The sequence below is a fragment of the Poecilia reticulata genome, chromosome 4 (assembly GCF_904066995.2).
Source record: "Poecilia reticulata chromosome 4, P_reticulata-male-v2, whole genome shotgun sequence".
NCBI lineage: Eukaryota > Metazoa > Chordata > Actinopteri > Cyprinodontiformes > Poeciliidae > Poecilia > Poecilia reticulata.
The window spans coordinates 3,342,485-3,363,017 of record NC_088833.1 but is presented as its reverse complement, the minus strand read 5'-3'; the positions used below and the strand labels follow the sequence as shown (position 1 = coordinate 3,363,017).

The window sequence follows — 20,533 nt, the reverse complement described above, 5'->3', positions numbered from 1 at the left end:
TGTGTGTGTGTGTGTGTGTGTGTGTGTGTGTGTGTGTGTGTGTGTGTGTGTGTGTGTGTGAGAAGGCCAGCTGAACCAGAATCGGCTCGACACAGGCAGCAGTGTGAGAGTGTGAATGTGTGAGAGGAAGCCGGTTGACCTGGTGTCAATTAGAGCCGTATCGCTCGGTTCCCCGGGGGCCCAAACATTAAATCATTTCATTCCCTCCGACCCGTCCGTCCCGCTCCAGAACCCCACGCTGCCTCTCTGACATTTCTGAAAATTATCCAAGTGGGTTTGGATTGAGACCATTAGCAGCAACGTGTCGTTTACCGGCACAAATAACGAAGTACATGTGTAGAGAAAAAACAATAAAACCAACATCTGTTTAAAAGTCAAAAAGAGAGTAAATCACATTTTTAATTAGCAAAAAAATTATTAAACATTTAAATCTTATTGTATTGGAAAACATTTGATGAAATAAGAAGTCTGGAGCTTCACAACAGTATTTATTGGAAGCTAATGCTAACCTAGCGCTACATTAACACTGCATTTAGTAGGCAAATACAAAGATGACCATTTTTAAAATCAGATAAATGTGCAAAATGCCAAAACCAAAACTAAAAATCGTTTGAATTTAATTCAGTTTTGCTAAGTGAAATGGATAACCTGATGATTCTTCAGGTTTTAGCAAAGCAGAATTATGAGAAGCAATTAAAAACATTTGCAAAAAGAAAAAAAAAAAATCCTAACCTACTTATTTCAAAACCGCACAGATTGGAAAAGTCCGATCCGCCATTAAACTTCCTGCAAATTCTCCAACTGATTCGTAATAAATCCCACATTTCCGTTTTTGTTGTTTGTTGGTGGCAGACTCCAAATCAGCTTTTCCATAAAATCCTCTCTGACTAAATGTGACAAACTATTGTCGTTCTTTGTCTCCGTATCGCTCTAATCCTCTTTCTCCGTCTCTGCATCCCTCCATCCGCTCACCGGACCAGAGGGAAGCGCTTCGCTGCTGACCAGCAGAGGCCCAGCGCCTTACTGGAGGCCTAAGCTGTGTGGTCACATCTGTGTGTGTGTGTGTGTGTGTGTGTGTGTGTGTGTGTGTGTGTGTGTGTGTGTGTGTGTGTGTGTGTGTGTGTGTGTGTGTGTGTGTGTTAAACAGGGAATTGGCCTGCATGTCAGTAGGTTTTGGCCAACTGATCAGTGTATGTGTGTGTTTTGCTCCACTGGACAGACTTGGGGGAAGGTTAGCCAGATTTGGTTGTGCTAGCTGTGTGTGTGAGACTCGTTGGCACCAGTTCACACCAAGCCGGGTTGCTGTAACACACACACACACACACACACACGCACACACACTCACACACACTCACACACACTCGCAGGCATCCGTGTGTTTGCTTGGCTATTGTTGTAGGTATGCAGCAGATCAGTTTAAGCTTCATAAACCCATTATTGTGCAATAAACCCGCCTCGTCTTCTACAACCTTTTTGTTTGTTTGTCACTCCGTGTTTCTGTTGATTGATCAACAAATGGAGCCCAATTATGATGCAGCTTTAAAGGAGATACTAATAAAAATTAAAAGATGAAATTAAGAGAATAGAGTCACAACATTATGAGAATAAAGTTTTATATGAACTGTAACACATTTCCCAGTAGAGATCAACGTTGCAGCTTCATGAATCAGGAAATGAATTATTGATAAAGACCAACTGATGGAATCAATCTGGTTTCAGCACCAAATATCATTTATATCTATTAAAGATGGACAATATTTTAATAATATTGCACACGTCTCATGTCTAAAGTCAGAACTCTTTTTAAACGGATGTGAAATGATTGGATTTTGTTTCACAGATTTCAAACGTCAAGTTTTCAGAAGGAAACTTGGTTGTAACAAAGTTTTGATCTTTGTGTTTAGAGGAAAATCATTTTGATTTTCCTCCCAAACTTTCAGTTTCTGTCAAGAATTTATGAGCAATAAATCAAAGATCATTAATGATCTCTATTAAATTATGTCTGTGGAGGAAATAGTCATATTTGTTTAATTTGTTAAAAAATAAAAGTGTTTTGAAGAAAAGTGTGTTTTAATGAAACTGGACATTTATGTCAAATGTCAAGTTTTAAATAAAAACAAACTTGGAAGAATCACAGAATGACAGTTTGACTTTTATTCAACTGGGGGTGCGTTCACCCTGCAGCCTGAAGTGACCCAATTCCCATTTTTTGGCAATTCCGATGTTTTTTGCCGGGTCCGTTCTCACAGCCAGTAAATGCTTCCTGTATGTGTTCTGCAGTCTGAACGGGCAAACAACCTGAAGTGTCCCGCATGCGCAGTAGAGGGCGCCATAGCGTCAGCGTTCTCAGTGTTCTGCCAACCGCCATAAAAAGAAGAAGAAGAAGAGCTCAGTGTTTACGGAAGTAAACATGGAGGCTAACGGTGGAGCTTAGCTTACATATTTGAAGTTGTTGTCCAACCGGAGCAGCAAATTAACAACTTAATCCTCATATAATCCGTCATGGTTGTTGTTTTTCTTCCCACTTGCGCGTATCAGGAGCAGAATAGTGAGATTTGTTGAGAATCAGTGACGTTCAGTTCGGATGAATGCGACCTGGACGTTATGGTCACATTTGAATCGGATACATATCGGATATGGGTCACATTCTGAAAAGAATCCGACCTGAGCTGTTCACACTGCCATGAAAAGATCGGATACAGGTCGCATTACGTCAATAAAAATCGGAATTGGGTCACTTCAGGCTGCAGTGTGAACGCACCCCTGGATGGTTGGAAACAAAAATCCTTTTCACATCATTTTCTTTTTCCAAACTTGTTCAGATCAGGAAAAACGTCTCCCAGAGTTTAAAGAGCGCTGCTGCTTTAAGATCAATATATTTTACTATCAATAACAGATTACAGAAATCAGAAAAGACGTGAAGAGTCAACATGAATACAAACTGGAGTTAAAACTGCAACTTCAAATTAATCTGTAAACACAACTGATGACAAATCTGCATTTTCCTCGCGCTACAGAGAAAATAAACTGATCCTCAGCTGATAAACGCCTCCCAACCGTTGAGCTAACAGCTCTGGTTGCACTGAACGTGAAGCTAGCTTAGCTTAGCATCTGACCAAAGTCCAGCTGTTAGCAGGAACTCAGAACCACTTAAAGAGTCCGATCCATAATTCACTCAAACACCAGCGACAACAAAGAGGAATCCAGAGGCAGAAAACGCGTAGCGGTGCCGCCGCTCGCTCCCTCCCTCTGAATAATACTGCCGCTGTAATTGGTTTGAGAATTAGGCTGATAAAAGGCGGAGAGCCGGACAGTAAATCCATTCAGCTCATCTGTTTACGACCGAAGCTTTTGAAGAAAAGTGTTGTTTGTGTTTGGTGTACAGATTAGAGTCACAAAGAGTTATGGATTTGTAAAGTCCTTTCAATATATTTTTCTAATGATTGTTTTTCAACTGCAAGAAAAAGTCAGCTGAAAAAGAAAAAAGCTCAATAAATGATATCAGGCTCAGAGTCTGATGATGCTTCAGCAGTTTGGGTCTGGCTTTGTGCCGAGTCCAAATTCACTCAATATGTTCTCTTAAAATCCAGCAGCGAAGGAACGCGAAGACACAAAAAGTCTTCAGGTGGATTCACACAGGCTGGTTTACCCCACTTCAATCAACTCCAGTCCGGTTCAGTCCAGTTCAGTCCGGTTCAGTCCGGTTCAGTCCGCTTCAATCAACTCCAGTCCGCTTCAATCAACTCCAGTCCGGTCCAGTCCGCTTCAATCAACTCCAGTCCGGTTCAGTCCAGTTCAGTCCGGTTCAGTCCGGTTCAGTCCAGTTCAGTCCGGTTCAATCAACTCCAGTCCGGTTCAGTCCGCTTCAATCAACTCCAGTCCGGTTCAGTCCAGTTCAGTCCGGTTCAGTCCGGTTCAGTCCAGTTCAGTCCGCTTCAATCAACTCCAGTCCGGTCCAGTCCGCTTCAATCAACTCCAGTCCGGTTCAGTCCAGTTCAGTCCGGTTCAATCAACTCCAGTCTGGTTCAGTCCAGTTCAGTCCGGTTCAGTCCGGTTCAATCAACTCCAGTCCGGTTCAGTCCAGTTCAGTCCGGTTCAGTCCGGTTCAGTCCGGTTCAATCAACTCCAGTCCGGTTCAGTCCAGTTCAGTCCAGTTCAATCAACTCCAGTCCGGTCCAGTCCGCTTCAATCAACTCCAGTCCGGTTCAGTCCAGTTCAGTCCAGTTCAGTCCGGTTCAGTCCGGTTCAGTCCAGTTCAGTCCGGTTCAGTCCGGTTCAGTTTGGTTCAGTCCGGTTCAGTCCGGTTCAGTCCAGTTCAGTCCGGTTCAGTCCAGTTCAGTCCGGTTCAGTCTGGTTTAGTCCGGTTCAGTCCAGTCCAGTCCATTTGGGGAGAAGTAAATCAAACTGACCTGGGTGAAGTTGGCATCACCTCCCCACTTTCTTCAAATCAGACAAAATTGGTGTCAAACGTTTGTGCAGCAAAAAATTTTCATTTGTGCCGCTATCATTTTAGAGATATACAGAAATGTTTCTAGAGGTCATCCAAGGTCAACCACCCCCCCACCTTCTTCAAATCAGACAAAATGGGTGTCAATCAACTCGGCTACGTTTGTGCTGGTTTGTGCAGCAAAAATTTTTGTTTGTGCTGCTTTGGCTTTGAAGATATTAATGAAAGTGTAAAGGGCAAAAGGTCAACCAGGCCCTCAACTTTTATGAAATCCAACTTTCTTTATATCTTTAAAATGATAGCGGCACAAATGAAAATTTTTTGCTGCACAAACCAGCACAAACGTAGCACTAACGTTTGACACTAATTTTGTTTGATTTCATAAAAGTGGGGGGGCTGGTTGACCTTTTGACCTTTAGACTTTCATTAATATCTTCAAAGCCAAAGCAGCACAAACGACATTTTTTGCTGCACAAACAAGCACAAACATTTGACACCAATTTTGTCTGATTTGAAGAAGGTGGGGAGGCCAACTTCACTCAGGTATCAAACGGTCATCTGGACCAAAACTCTGATTCTGGTCCGTCTACAAACCTCGGTCTCTATTCGATCGAAGTGAACTCTGGTTCTATGTGTGAACGCCAAACGGACCAGAAACCGCTCTAAAAGCAGGAAGTGGGCTACAGCGCAGGGCATTCTGGGTAAATACAACCAAAAACTCGTGATTTTTCTCTTTTTCAAACCAGAAATCCTGCAGCCGCTGAATTCTGACGCCACCATTTCTGTTTACATGTAATGAAGAAGGAAGTGGGGCCCTGTGTCTTCAGAGGTTTTCATCTTGTTTCCTGGTGGTTCTTGGTGCAGCGCCCCCACAGGTGAGGAGGGGAACAGGTTTTTCAAATGGTTCGCACTACGTAAACGAAATCTCACCAAGTATTTTTGGCCCAGTTTTTAGTTCAAATATCTTCACACCCACTTGAATTAAGAGAAAACTAACAGGTAAGTTTTCAGAAAGAAATAGTTTGTTTTAAGTCAATACTTCCTTAATATTGATGAAGAAGTTCCAGTTGCGCTGGCTGATTATTTCACCTATAAGTACATTTTCATCAATATTAAAGTTTATTTGTACAGCACATTTCAGCAGCAAGTGCTCATCAGAAGAACAGAAAATGAAAAAGTTAGGAAGAAAACAGTCAACAATTGAACAGACACTATATTTTGATGAGTGCCATCGTCAAAACATACACATCAAAATTGACGGTCAATGTTTCATTTATTATGGGTCGAAGTCAATTTTAACCAGCTGGGCTAATAGTCTTGATTTAAAGGAAATCAGTGTTTCGGCTGTTTTGCAGTTTTCCAGAAGTTTGGGTAACACTTTATTTGAAGGGGTGAATAAAACTGTCATAACACCTGTCATGAACATGTCAAACACTTGTCATAAACATGTCATAAACATGTCATAACACCTGTCATGAACATGTCATAACACCTGTCATAAACATGTCATAAACATGTCATAACACCTGTCATGAATATATAACACCTGTCATAAACATGTCATAAACATATCATAACACCTGTCATGAACATGTCATAACACCTGTCATAAACATGTCATAAACATATCATAACACCTGTCATGAACATATCATAACACCTGTCATGAACATGTCATAAACATGTCATAACACCTGTCATAAACATGTCATAAACATGTCATAAACATATAACACCTGTCATGAACATGTCTTAACACCTGTCATAAACATGTCATAAACATATAACACCTGTCATAAACATGTCATAAACATATAACACCTGTCATGAACATATCATAACACCTGTCATAAACATGTCATAAACATGTCATAAACATGTCATAAACATGTCATAAACATATAACACCTGTCATGAACATGTCTTAACACCTGTCATAAACATGTCATAAACATATAACACCTGTCATAAACATGTCATAAACATATAACACCTGTCATGAACATATCATAACACCTGTCATAAACATGTCATAAACATGTCATAACACCTGTCATGAACATGTCATAACACCTGTCATAAACATGTCATAAACATGTCATAACACCTGTCATGAATATATAACACCTGTCATAAACATGTCATAAACATATCATAACACCTGTCATGAACATGTCATAACACCTGTCATAAACATGTCATAAACATATCATAACACCTGTCATGAACATATCATAACACCTGTCATGAACATGTCATAAACATGTCATAACACCTGTCATAAACATGTCATAAACATGTCATAAACATATAACACCTGTCATAAACATGTCATAAACATATAACACCTGTCATAAACATGTCATAAACATATAACACCTGTCATGAACATGTCTTAACACCTGTCATAAACATGTCATAAACATATAACACCTGTCATGAACATATCATAACACCTGTCATGAACATATCATAACACCTGTCATGAACATGTCATAAACATGTCATAACACCTGTCATAAACATGTCATAAACATGTCATAAACATATAACACCTGTCATGAACATGTCTTAACACCTGTCATAAACATGTCATAAACATATAACACCTGTCATGAACATATCATAACACCTGTCATGAACATATCATAACACCTGTCATAACACCTGTCATGAACATATCATAACACCTGTCATGAACATATCATAACACCTGTCATGAACATGTCATAAACATGTCATAACACCTGTCATGAACATATAACACCTGTCATGAACATATCATAACACCTGTCATGAACATGTCATAAACATGTCATAACACCTGTCATGAACATATCATAACACCTGTCATGAACATATCATAACACCTGTCATGAACATGTCATAAACATGTCATAACACCTGTCATGAACATATAACACCTGTCATGAACATATCATAACACCTGTCATGAACATATCATAACACCTGTCATGAACATGTCATAACACCTGTCATAAACATGTCATAAACATGTCATAAACATATCATAACACCTGTCATGAACATGAATAAGCCTTCGTGAATATTTATGACTGTTGTCATAAAGCGTCATTCGGTAAATTATGACACTTTTAATACAAACTTGACATTAACCAATAAATCATTACTGGTATAAATTTGTTATAAAAGTATTACTGATTGCACTTTAAAAATTAGGTAACTTTATGTTATTAAAGGTAAAGTTTAAACAGTAATGATTTCTTGGTTAATGTCAAGTTGTCATAACAGACATTTTGAATAATGTCAACTTTGTATTAAATAATTTACCGAATATTTATGACAAGTCATAAATATTCATGAAGGCTTATTCATGTTCATGACAGGTGTTATGACATGTTTATGTCTTATTCACCCCCTTCAAATAAAGTGTTACCGAAGTTTGTCCCAGATTTCCAGCTGATCCAAAAAACTGCTGCTGGAGTTCTGACTAAAACCAGGAGGTCGGAGCTCATCACCCGGTTCAACAGCGAGAGAATAAACTGCAAAATACTAGTTTATAAATCACTGAACAGCTTAGCACCACAATGTATTAATGATCTGCTGTTGTCATGGCAACCTTCCAGACCTCTCAGGTGGTCTTCTGGTTCCGCTCTGCATCCCCAGAACCAGAACCAAACATGGAGAAGCAGCATTCGGCTTCTACGCACCACAAATCCGGAACAGACTTCCAGAAAACCGTAAAACAGCCGAAACACTGAGTGGCTTTAAACCTAGACTAAACCCCACCGGGTCAGAGCTGCTTTTGAAGCGTCGTAAATGAAACAACCAACCTTTTGATGTGTAACGACGGATAAATGTGAAGTTTCAGTTGTTCAAACTTGTGTGTTTCTGAAGCTGTCTGAAATGCCTCGATGCCAAAATGTGACATATAAATAAAATTAGATTTGATTTGTGGAGCATAGAAGCTGAATCCTGCTTCTCCACGTTTGGTTCTGGCTCTGGGGATGCAGAGCCAGAACCAGAACCTTAAGACCTGAGAGGTCTGGGAGGTTGCCGTGACAACAGCAGCAGCAGGTCTTTAATGAGCCGCTCAGTGATTTATAAACTAACAGAAATATTTTAAAGTCAAGGAGTTGTTGACTGAAAACGAGCTTCTACATCAGTGGTTCTTAACCTGGTTCTGATCGAACCCCAGGGGTTCGGCGGAACCTCTGCCACGGAGGTAAAGACGTGATGACGCCCCGCTTTGCCATCACTTGCTCCAGAGGATCACCTTACATTACTCAGCCAATCAGAGCATCACCTTACATTGCTTAGCCAATCAGAGGATCACGTTACATTGCTTAGCCAATCAGAGGATCACGTTACATTGCTTAGCCAATCAGAGCATCACCTTACATTGCTTAGCCAATCAGAGCATCACCTTACATTGCTTAGCCAATCAGAGCATCACGTTACATTGCTTAGCCAATCAGAGGATCACGTTACATTGCTTAGCCAATCAGAGCATCACCTTACATTGCTTAGCCAATCAGAGCATCACGTTACATTGCTTAGCCAATCAGAGCTGCGGAGGAGCCGATTGAAGGAGCTCCACTCTCAGCATGGATTTGAACTTGTGACTTTAATTACTTCAGCAAAACTCACAGTTTTTACCAAATTCTATAGTCTAAATCTGCTCCTTAGTCGCATCTTTTCGGGGTTGCTACTGCCTCTAGTGGTGTGGGGGTGGTAACACAGCTAATATAATTACATTACTAAATCAGAATACCGCAAAGTATTTTGTGTGCCGGGGTGGGTGGGGAGTTGTGCGGGGACCGGTGGGGGGGTTGTTGGAATAAGAAGGGTTCGGTGAATACGCATATGCAACTGCGGGGTTCGGTACCTCAAAAAAGGTTAAGAACCACTGATCTATATCTTGATGAAAAGTTGCTTGTAAGTTTGCTTCGTCTTATTTCAGACATTTGCTCTAGAAACTGGATAAGATACTCGGTCAGGCTGTTTCTGCAGGGCGGTTGGTTTGACTCAGAGCAGCCGAACCGGGTCTGCCGCACCATCAGGTGTGAAAACAGCCTTAATGTACAAACAGAAGCAACCTCTGACAGAGACTCAAGCACACACAAACATCGACGCGCGCCTGCTCTCTTGGAAACCGGAAAAGTTTCCAGGCCTTAAGCTGTATTAGCCTCCATCACATCTTAATGTGTGTGATAGAACATCAGGGGTGGAGGGAAGGGCAAATGATGTGCTTTTTTCCCTTTTTTTTTGGGCCAAAACAGCTAAAAGATGAGGATAAAGAACTGAGTCTGTGTGTCCAAGTGTTTCTGTCCACTGGCAGCATTAAGAATCCGTCCAGCTTCCTTTCAAAGCAGCCACTCTGGTTGGACCGCAGCATCAGGGCCCTTTGTGCCGCCTCCATCTCTCCCCATCCCGCCGCCGCCGCCCTCCCCCCGCCTGAGTGTCTGTAATGGCCAAGACAGGGAGGGTGGAGAGAAAAGGGAATGGAGGAACGGAGCAAGAGAAAAAGAGAGCAAGCAGGAGGACCTGGAGGGTGAAGGAGGGAAGGGACAAAAGGAGGAGAGAGGGAAGCGATGGAGAGGAGAAAGAGGAGACACGGGAGCGGGATGCTTGGGCGGGAGTCTTTAGGGGGAAGCCAGGCGGCACTAAGCGTCTCTGTTGCTGCCCAGCCAGGCCTGCCGTCCCCCCGGGGAATGAAAACCGTCAGCGCTCTCCTCTCCTCCGACGTCCACTTCATCCTCTCATCCCACTTCACGCACTTTCAGTTTCATCTGGATTCGCCCGTCTTGTCGAGGCCTTCCTTTGGATTACTTTAAATCTATGAACCCGAGGTTGTCTTGTCCTCCTTTGTATTTACAGACTCATGAATGGGGAACAGCTTTTCCCTCTGAGGAAGGAAGGAAGGAAGTGTCATCATCTCTGTCCCGATTTCAGGAATGGAATCAGGACAGAGGTCAGGGGGATTCTGGAATCGAATGAGAAATGTGACTGTCTTTTTATCTTTATCCAAAAGATAAACACAATTTTATCAAGTTCCTTTTGTATTATTGTAAAAAAACAATAATCAAAACAACTCACCTGATGTGTTCTTATGAGTTTCATGTAAAGAATAATGTTTGCAAAACACGTAAACAGAAAACAGAAAAATCTTTGGGTTGTCCGCCCAACAATCTTTTCTAAAGACGAGTTTTTTTACCGACTGAAAACCAAAATGCATCAAACTTCAGCTTTACGGCCTTTTAGAAATATCCACTTTTGCAATAATGCAACAGAGAAAGAAAAACTTTTACTTTTAAAGAATGTTAAGTGTGTTTGCTGATGCTGTCAACAACATGCTACCATTAGCAGCTGATGCTGTCAACAACATGCTACCATTAGCAGCTGATACTGACAACAACATGCTACCATTAGCAGCTGATGCTGACAACAACATGCTACCATTAGCAGCTAATGCTAACAACAACATGCTACCATTAGCAGCTGATGCTGACAACAACATGCTACCATTAGCAGCTGATGCTGTCAACAACATGCTACCATTAGCAGCTGATGCTCACAACAGCATACTATCATTAGCAGCTGATGCTGACAACAACATGCTACCATTAGCAGCTGATACTGACAACAACATGCTACCATTAGCAGCTGATGCTGACAACAACATGCTACCATTAGCAGCTGATACTGACAACAACATGCTACCATTAGCAGCTGATGCTGTCAACAACATGCTACCATTAGCAGCTGATGCTCACAACAGCATACTATCATTAGCAGCTGATGCTGACAACAACATGCTACCATTAGCAGCTGATACTGACAACAACATGCTACCATTAGCAGCTGATGCTGACAACAACATGCTACCATTAGCAGCTAATGCTAACAACAACATGCTACCATTAGCAGCTGATACTGACAACAACATGCTACCATTAGCAGCTAATGCTGACAACAACATGCTACCATTAGCAGCTGATGCTGACAACAACATGCTACCATTAGCAGCTAATGCTAACAACAACATGCTACCATTAGCAGCTGATGCTGACAACAACATGCTACCATTAGCAGCTGATGCTGTCAACAACATGCTACCATTAGCAGCTGATGCTCACAACAGCATACTATCATTAGCAGCTGATGCTGACAACAACATGCTACCATTAGCAGCTGATACTGACAACAACATGCTACCATTAGCAGCTGATGCTGACAACAACATGCTACCATTAGCAGCTGATACTGACAACAACATGCTACCATTAGCAGCTAATGCTGACAACAACATGCTACCATTAGCAGCTAATGCTAACAACAACATGCTACCATTAGCAGCTGATACTGACAACAACATGCTACCATTAGCAGCTAATGCTGACAACAACATGCTACCATTAGCAGCTAATGCTGACAACAACATGCTACCATTAGCAGCTGATGCTGACAACAACATGCTACCATTAGCAGCTGATACTGACAACAACATGCTACCATTAGCAGCTGATGCTGACAACAACATGCTACCATTAGCAGCTGATACTGACAACAACATGCTACCATTAGCAGCTAATGCTGACAACAACATGCTACCATTAGCAGCTAATGCTGACAACAACATGCTACCATTAGCAGCTGATGCTGACAACAACATGCTACCATTAGCAGCTGATGCTGTCAACAACATGCTACCATTAGCAGCTAATGCTGACAACAACATGCTACCATTAGCATGGTGCTATCGAACCAAGTCTTTACAGAGCAACACAGAAACAAACATAAACCTAAAGGCTTCCAGTCACGTTTTTGAAGGAACAGTAACAAACACAACAACAACTTGCACATCATCAGTTGCTACATAGCTAGCATTAGCATAAGGGAAGCATTACTCAAAACATGTAATACGAACGTTAGCCTGCTTGTTTTTACACATTTTCCCCGACCACAAACTTTACAGAGAGAATGGGAGGAAAATGCTCCAAATTTCATTCTTAGAATTAAAATGTAAAATATTTATCGTAATTAGTCACTTTAAGTTGTGTTACTTCTGACCTCCATCTTGTTTTGTCGCCCGGCAACGAACGGGACGTCTGTGACTCAGCACTGAGTTCGGCTCAAGGAAAACCGCCACGTCTCATAAAACAACCATCCAGCCAGACAGTTTGTTTGTTACCGAGTCAAACTCAGGGTCTCAAATATCTGCCGAAATAATCTGAGAAAAACCCAGGAATGCTTTCACTTCCGAAGATCACCGTGTCCTAAACTAGCAGAACAAAATGAAACTCAGGCAGGCATTTAAAATATTCCATCACGGAGGATTCAGAGTCCCAGACACAGCAAAACCCCACAATCTGAGTAAATCAGGAGAGAAAACAGTTATTTCAGCTCAGTCTGGTGTTTTACTTCACAGAGCATCAGATTCCTAAACGTTTATTTGGTAGTTCGACGTGTTTACATCATAAAAACATCATAAAAACAAGATATAAATACTATAATTAGTCAAACGCCATCACTAAAAATCAAATAGGTTGATTAATGTTTCACTTACTACCAACTTTAAACAGGTGGTTTAAAGGAAGTCGGTGTTTCGGCAGTTTTGCAGTTTTCTGGATGTTTGTTACAGATTTGTGGTATTATTTTACTAATCAATAGCTACATTTAACGGTCTATTTTTTTAAATAAACAAAAAAAATATATATATATTCTTTTTTTTTTCAACAGGTTGAAGTTTTTATTTGCTTAACTGTGACCCAAAAATTCACATTCTTCAGCTACTGTCAACTTTTTTCCTGTGGCTCTCAAAACACACACACACACACACACACACACACACACACACACACACACACACACACACACACACACACAGAGGCAGTGGCCTCGGGACTAATTGCTAGATTGAAGCAGATTTTCTAGTTCAGTTCAGGGCTGTAATTGTGAAGAGAGCTGGGAGGAAAGACAAGACTTCAAGCTGAGAGGACAAATCACCAGAGGCCGACGATTACGCTGCATTGATGTTCGTGTGTGTGTGTGTGTGTGTGTGTGTGTGTGTGTGTGTTTGGGTGAGGGGTTAAGCCAGTGGTGTCAAACTCATTTTTATTTTGGGCCGAATCAAAAATCTGAATGTTCTTAAAGAGCCGGTTGCACCAGAATCTATTGATAAAACCAATAAAACTGTTAAAATATCAATAAATAGCTGTTCCTCTGGGATTTGTGATTATTTTAGTGTTTATTTTTGCAATCAAAATGACAGATTTTGTGGTGAATATTAAGAAATATTTGTAATCATTATTTTTTTTACAATATTTACGCTAATGTATGATGTCAAATGTGACTCTATCACTCGTCGTATCGGTTACGGATTCAACGTTTTTGACCAATTCTGAGAAAATTAGCAGTAAAATCAGGAAAAAATGTGGAAATTTGTTGATTTTGTGTGATTTTTGCAGATTTGTGAAAAACTGGAAGGACTTATTGATGTAAATTGGAGTCCAGAGGGCCACATAAAAAGCTGCGGCGGGCCAGATTTGGCCCCCGGGCCTTGAGTTTGACACCTGTGGGTTAAGCCAACCAAACCTCAGATCCAGGTTGCTGTGGCTCTGACCCCAGAGAGCCTCACAGCCGACCCCCTGCTGACCTCTGCTGACCCCTGCAGACGCTCAGATCTGCATGCAGCCAAAAACATAAAAGCTCAACTTTACCTCCAAAAAACATCCTGCAAATTTACGTCTCCATCAGCGAAACTGGAGCTTTTTTAAGGAATTACTGACTTAAAGGAATATGTATGTTGCTGAAATGTTACTTCTAAGTTAGTTAATTTTAAACCAATCTACAGAAATCTGTTTTAAAAAATTGAAAAACAAGATTTATTGGAAAAAAAACACAATTAAGATTTTTTTTTTCTTGAGAAAAGTCAAAGAAATTCCTGTCTGGATTTTCCAGCATCGGTTATTTGATTAATGATTATGAGCAGCTACATGCATAAAAAATAACCTCAAAATGTAAATTATTAACCTATTTATGACTATTAATATGAAAATGGATCAGAACCGTCGATGAAACCAGTCCAAATCCACGTCTAGAACTGACATGAATGTAAACGAGAGGAGATTTCATAAAGTTCATCATCATGAACATGAAACATAAACAGGAAACTCATCATTTACAGCAGGAAATGATGCAACGCTAAGCTAGCATTTCGCTACCAGATGCTTAAAAATGAGAGATTCACCAATATTAATATTGGCCCCAAGATAGAAAACAATTCCAGATCGAGTGTCAGTGATAATGTGCTTGATCTATTCAGTCTGATTCTATGCTTTAATTAATTATTATTGCACTTTCTGGACCATTTGACAGAATATCTATTGAAGTTTAATTGACACATTTGACCAAACCTTTAGTTTTTGTCAGTTTATCATTTATTTTGCATGAATTGTTGCTAATCGCCCTGACTGAACAAATCAAAGTTGATTTTTTACGTTTGACCAAACTTGTTAAACTATCGGTCCAATAAAGTGTGAAGCCCTGCAGCAAAGTTACCAAATAAATTTAAAAAAATCATCGGATCGGAACCAGCCGATACTTAACTTCAGATATCGGTAGTGGAAAAACTCAGATCGGTTCATCGCTGGTAGAAACTCATCTTTGGTGGAAGATTTCACCAATCTGTCGTCCAGCTGATTATTCATGAAATGTTTCAGAGCGCCTACCTGGCCATGATGTCACGCTCGCCTCCATGACATCATCACAGGTCCTGCCATCTGATTGGACGTCCGCAGCAGCCTTGCATCCACAGCAGGAACAGGAAGCTGCTTCCCACAGCGGCAGAAACTCAAACATTTTGGTGTTTTTCTAAGCAAATTTAGATGATTTGACCAAATTTCCAGATTCTGAAACCTCATCTCATCCCACTCTCCATCTTCCCTACCTTCCTGCCCGTACCCGCCCTCAGTAGCCGGTTCCTGGAGCCAGTGGCCCCCAGCCTCGTGGCCCTCGGCTCTCCCTGCCTCTCCTCCAGCCTGCCGCCTCCCTCAGTCCCAGCCTTCTGCTCGCCAGCTAGGAATGCTGTGGCTCTAGACGTTCGGTCCGAGCCCCAGGTCTCTTTCACTGAGGCAAGATTAGTTCATAGAAAAACTCAACAATGCGCCACTGAAAGCCATTGTTGATATTCAACATTTTTCACATAGCGGAGCAGAATAGACAATGCGGCAGCCGGGAAAGCCCGAAGCGGACTAGCAGGGCTGATGGCTGATGGTATCTTACCGAGCAAGGCCTTAATCCCTTTTATACACACACACACTCAACAGCTTGGAGACAGAAAAATCTATACTGCTTGCCGTGTGTGTGTGTGTGTGTGTGTGTGTGTGTGTGTGTGTGTGTGTGTGTGTGTGTCTGGAGATGTTCTTAGATCTTTGACACACAGATCTCCGAGTCGTGTTTCTGATGTTTTTCCTTCATTTCAATGAATAAAAAGCAACAAAGCAAGAATCCAAACTGAAGAAGTTAAAAAATAATAATAATTCAGACTTTTTCTCAGAATTTTAATTTTTTTCTCAGAATTTTGACTTTAATCTCAGAATTTCAATTTTTTTTTCTCAGAATTTCGACTCCTTTTTTTAGATCGGGCCTTTATTTTCGTAATTTTAATGTAATTCTGATTAGTTCATCATAATTCTGACTTGGATATCAGAATTCAGTTTTTTCTCAGATTACTGACTAATCTCAGAATCTCAGTTCCGACTTTTTCAGAATTTTTATTTGATTTTTGCTCAAACTTTTGACTTTAATCTCAGAATTGTGACTTTTACTCCCTGAATCAGAATCGTCCAACTCGTTTACGCACCACCAGGCAGATCTAGTCTTAAAACCTGCCAGATAAAATCAGGACAGATGAAGTTCAGGTTTACGTTTCATCACAACTGACTGAAGAATATTTGATTATCTTGACATTGATTGATACAGAATAAACAAAGTTTTCACTTTGTTTAGCAGATCATGAGAAATGTGAGGATGGAGAATAAAAAGAATGAGGAAAATGTGGATTAATTGTATTAATATAAAGTATTCAGCAATAACACAGCAGTTAAAAGTGTTTCTGAAAAGTTACGCAGTTTAAGAAATGAAAAAAAAAAAAAGCCAGTAAGTGAGAATCTGCTTGCGACTGATTCAGGGAAATCAGCCAAAGTCTGAATGTATTGATTATAGATGTGCAGGATATCAGGAAATCATGCAGATTTAAAATATATGGTGAATTCTTCAATAAATAAAAATGATTGTTTTGTGTTTGGGTTTAAAAAACACTCCAGATAAAAAGGGAAAATAATTAAAATTTAAATCTCAGCAGGTTAAAATCACCTGTTTGCTCTGGACAGAAGCATCACGGTTCTGACATAACGAGCGAAAATCACTGCAGCTCCTCACAGGATGCATATAATAAAACGTAATTTATGCCGACAGCATCAATTTCTTTAGTTTAAGACAGTGGTCCTCAAACTACGGACCGCGGGCCGGATCCGGCCCGCCTCCACATTTGGTCCGGCCCCCTGAACAATTCAGATTTTTTTTCATATATTGTATTTTCCGGTTTATATGTGGATTTTTCTTCAACCACCAGGGGGCTCTTTAGCAGGAAGTGTGTCCTATAAACTGTGGGTGTTTTATGTTATTTAATAACATTACTAATTATGTTATTTAATCAGTACGGTTGGTTGCTAGCGGTAGAGCAGATGAACACGTGTTTGTTATGAACGCCGCATTCCAGGTCGAATTCTTCCAAGCCTGTAAGTAGCAGCTTATGCTTCAAAACGAGCCTTTATGTTAACATATGAGGAATTCATATGTTAAAGTTACTAGTCAGTCCCAGTGACAGTTTCACTAACGGTTTTTGCCCATGTGCTTTCTGGGTAAAAATCAATCGAGAAACGTTTATCACCGGCATCGCAGGTGATAAACGTGTCACACATTTTCTGTTACAAACTGACTCCGCCCCCCCCCGACCAGAGAAGGGAAACGTTATGTGGCCCTCACAGGAAAACGTTTGGGGGCCCCTAGTTTAAGACGTCATGTGACACTGAGAAAGGTTTCCTCTTTTTGAGAGGTTTTATTTTACTGCTGGGTCGGATCCAAGCCGCCAAACGGCGCCAAGCAGCGTGAAAATACCACAGCAGGAAGTGAATATGAAGCAGTTCAAGCTCAATGCACGCTTTGCAGGCTCAGCTTTCACTGTTGGTCCAGTTTGAGTTATTTTATTAAACAAATCTGTATAAAATCCTATTTAAATTTAATTAGATGCAGTTAAATTTGACTGTATTTATAAACCAACAAGTCAAAATGCAGCTTGGCTTTGCAGCAATGTAAATTTGTAAAATTATTATTTATTTTTGGTATTTTCATCTCTGATACCAACACCGATATGAGGTTTAGAATCAGCTGGTGCAGAAAACCTAGACTCAAAATGTTTATTTTTTTAAAAACGCAAACATAAATGAATTAGATTCACTTGGTAACTGCAGCAGTGAAGCAAACTAAAAAACACAAAAAGCTTCACAAACGTGAAAAACAACAGCAATAGAAGATAAAGAAACTGAAAACTGTTGGTTAAACACGTAAAAATAAACTCCAACAACCTTTCAACTGGTTCAGAAGATAAAATGAGGAATTTAAATATAATGTAAAATAAATGATGAAGCGTAGAATTAGACTGCATAGATCTGCACATTGATGTTTAAACTGATGGACAATAGTATCGAATTAGTTCGTCTCCATTATTCTTGTTCTGATCAAGCATGTGGTGACAGTAGGAAGGAACAACCGTCTCAGAACCAGAGGTTAGATTAACGGATTTATTATTTAAAATTTATACAATATACACTTATAAAACTCAGTTTTAATCCACTTTTTATAAACATTTGACTCTCTAGTTGGAGAAATAAATACTTACATTGGCGTCAACTGCTTGAGAAACAATTAAAAGTTTGATTTCCTAAATGAGGGCTGCACAGTGGCGCAGTTGGTAGAGCTGTTGCCTTGCAGCAAGAAGGTTCTGGGTTTGATTCCGGGCCCCGGTCTTTCTGCATGGAGTCTCCATGTTCTCCCTGTGCATGGTGGGTTTTCTCCAGGTACTCCGGTTTCCTCCCACAGTCCAAAAACATGACTGTCAGGTTAATTGGTCTGTCTAAATTGCCCCTAGGTGTGAGTGTGTGTGTGCATGGTTGTGTGTCTCTGTGTTGCCCTACGACAGACTGGCGACCTGTCCAGGTGACCCCACCTCTCGCCCGGTACGTTGGCTGGAGAGGAACCAGCAACCCTCCCGACCCCATTAAGGGACAAGGGTGCAAGAAAATGGATGGATGGATGGATTGATTTCCTAAATGAAGCTGCAGAGCGTCATTCAGGATTTCTCTGCTCGTCCGTTTACGGTTACAGCTGGTTCATGTAATGATGTAAAAACTCCCAAATCATGTCGCCGCAGCCGAATCATTTCATAAAACATGATTAAAAGTGTCGTGTAACATTGGGAGCAGCCGTGTCAGAGCGAGACGTGTTAATTGTGCACTAATGATATATAATGAATGTCATCAGCCGCGAGGCTTTGGCTAACGAGCTAAATGAACTGGCACTAATGGGTCTGTTAGCTTATCTTAGCACTAACATTAGCTAGCATAATGAAGGGTTTGTCGTCTGGTGACAGAGACGGCGGCTTGCGGAGGTGTCATATTACAATTAGACGCTCCTATTAAGCAGCTCTTTGACATCAGCGACAGGAAAACAAAACCGATGGATCCTTTCGCCTCTGAAGAGCAAAACAAGACGGGAAAAAGTTACTTTTCCTGCCTCTGCGTTGGCCTCCACCTGGACTCCTGATCCAAACCGGAATCCAGCGGCCGGGCTTTCCCCGGACCCCAAGTTTGCTAGGTAGCAGAGAAGAGGAGGAAGATGAAGAGGAGGGTGGAAACAGGGGCCCCTTCCTCCCTCGGCTGTCCCTTTTGACCAGCTGACAGGTGATTGATGGCTATCTCCTCAGCCTAACAAAGAGCAGCTTTGGCACGACTAAAACAATGTACAGTAGAGTGAGGCAAACACTAAATTACACGCTACGCTCCTCCCAGTACTCCACTCTCACCCGCCTTTCTTTACCTTTCACTCTCAGTCTCCCACATCCAGCCGAACACGACGGCAGGCAAACAAAACAAAACAAAAACTATGCTTTTTGTCCCTCCTGTGAGCCCTTCAGCGCTGCGGCTTGACAGCTTCTTTAGCAGGAGACGCACAAAAGGCCTGACAGCGAGGGGGAACCGAAACACACACACCGACTACACACCGCAGCGCCGTCGTTTGAATAAGCCACTGACCTTCAAGGAGTTGTTGTTTGGGAGGTGTGTGTGTGTGTGTGTGTGTGTGTGTGTGTGTGTGTGTGTGTGTGTTGGGGAGAGGTGTGAACTGTAAATTGAATGAACTGCGGATGAAGTGTGCATCGAGGGCCTTGCTCTTCATCTCAAATGGAAGAAAGCTGCCTGACAAAATAGGTAATTTGCACTTCCTTCCTACGAGTGTTTTATAAAGTGATATCCACACGGCCACAGATCGGCACCGTAAAGGTTCGTCTGCTTCATCTCAGAATATCAGTTTTAAATTCTAATTACGAATTTGATGCTGCGAATTAGGGCTGAAACGATTCCTCGAGTGATTCGAGTAACTCGATTATTAAAATGCCTTGAGGAAAATTGACCTGCCTCGAAGCTTCGTTAATTTATGTTTTATCATTTAGCGCACCGTGTTTCAGCCGGAACATTATTTGCGTTGCGCGGAGCTCTGACTTCCGCCTCTGAGTTGTTGACGGAAGCTACGTGTTAGCGGCATAACGTCCAATCTTCACGTTCGGCCCGCGGGGATTTTACTGATTGGTGATAATTCCGGGTTTTCATCGTTTTTGTGGGACCAATAAACATCCTTAAAATGACCGGCGCGATGCCGGGAGTTCGGCAGCCTTTCTGCTCCGGAGCTGCTGGTTGAACGGCGGGAAGAGGATTTCTACAGGTGAGCGGAGAGACTGAACACGGCGGGCGGCTGAGGGTTGATGCT

The 20,533-nt window shown here is 41.3% G+C and overlaps 1 protein-coding gene across 14 annotated transcripts in view; it reads right to left on the bottom strand.

Moving 5' to 3' along the window:
• LOC145551394 (uncharacterized) overlaps window positions 1-20,533 on the bottom strand; it is a 200,076-nt gene that overhangs the window by 81,398 nt on the left and 98,145 nt on the right. The window contains exon 1 of one of the 14 annotated variants that reach the window (XR_014087209.1): window positions 15,163-15,516. The exons of 7 other annotated variants lie outside the window; for them this stretch is intronic. Coding sequence is in view for 6 of the 7 variants with exons in the window: in XM_081606010.1 (XP_081462136.1) it covers window positions 15,163-15,170 (8 nt within the window). In the remaining variant the exon portion in view is untranslated. Of the gene's footprint in view, window positions 1-15,162; window positions 15,569-20,533 lie in introns of those variants that run through there. 6 more of the 14 variants (XM_081606010.1, XM_081606009.1, XM_081606012.1 and 3 more) reach the window with 6 other exon arrangements.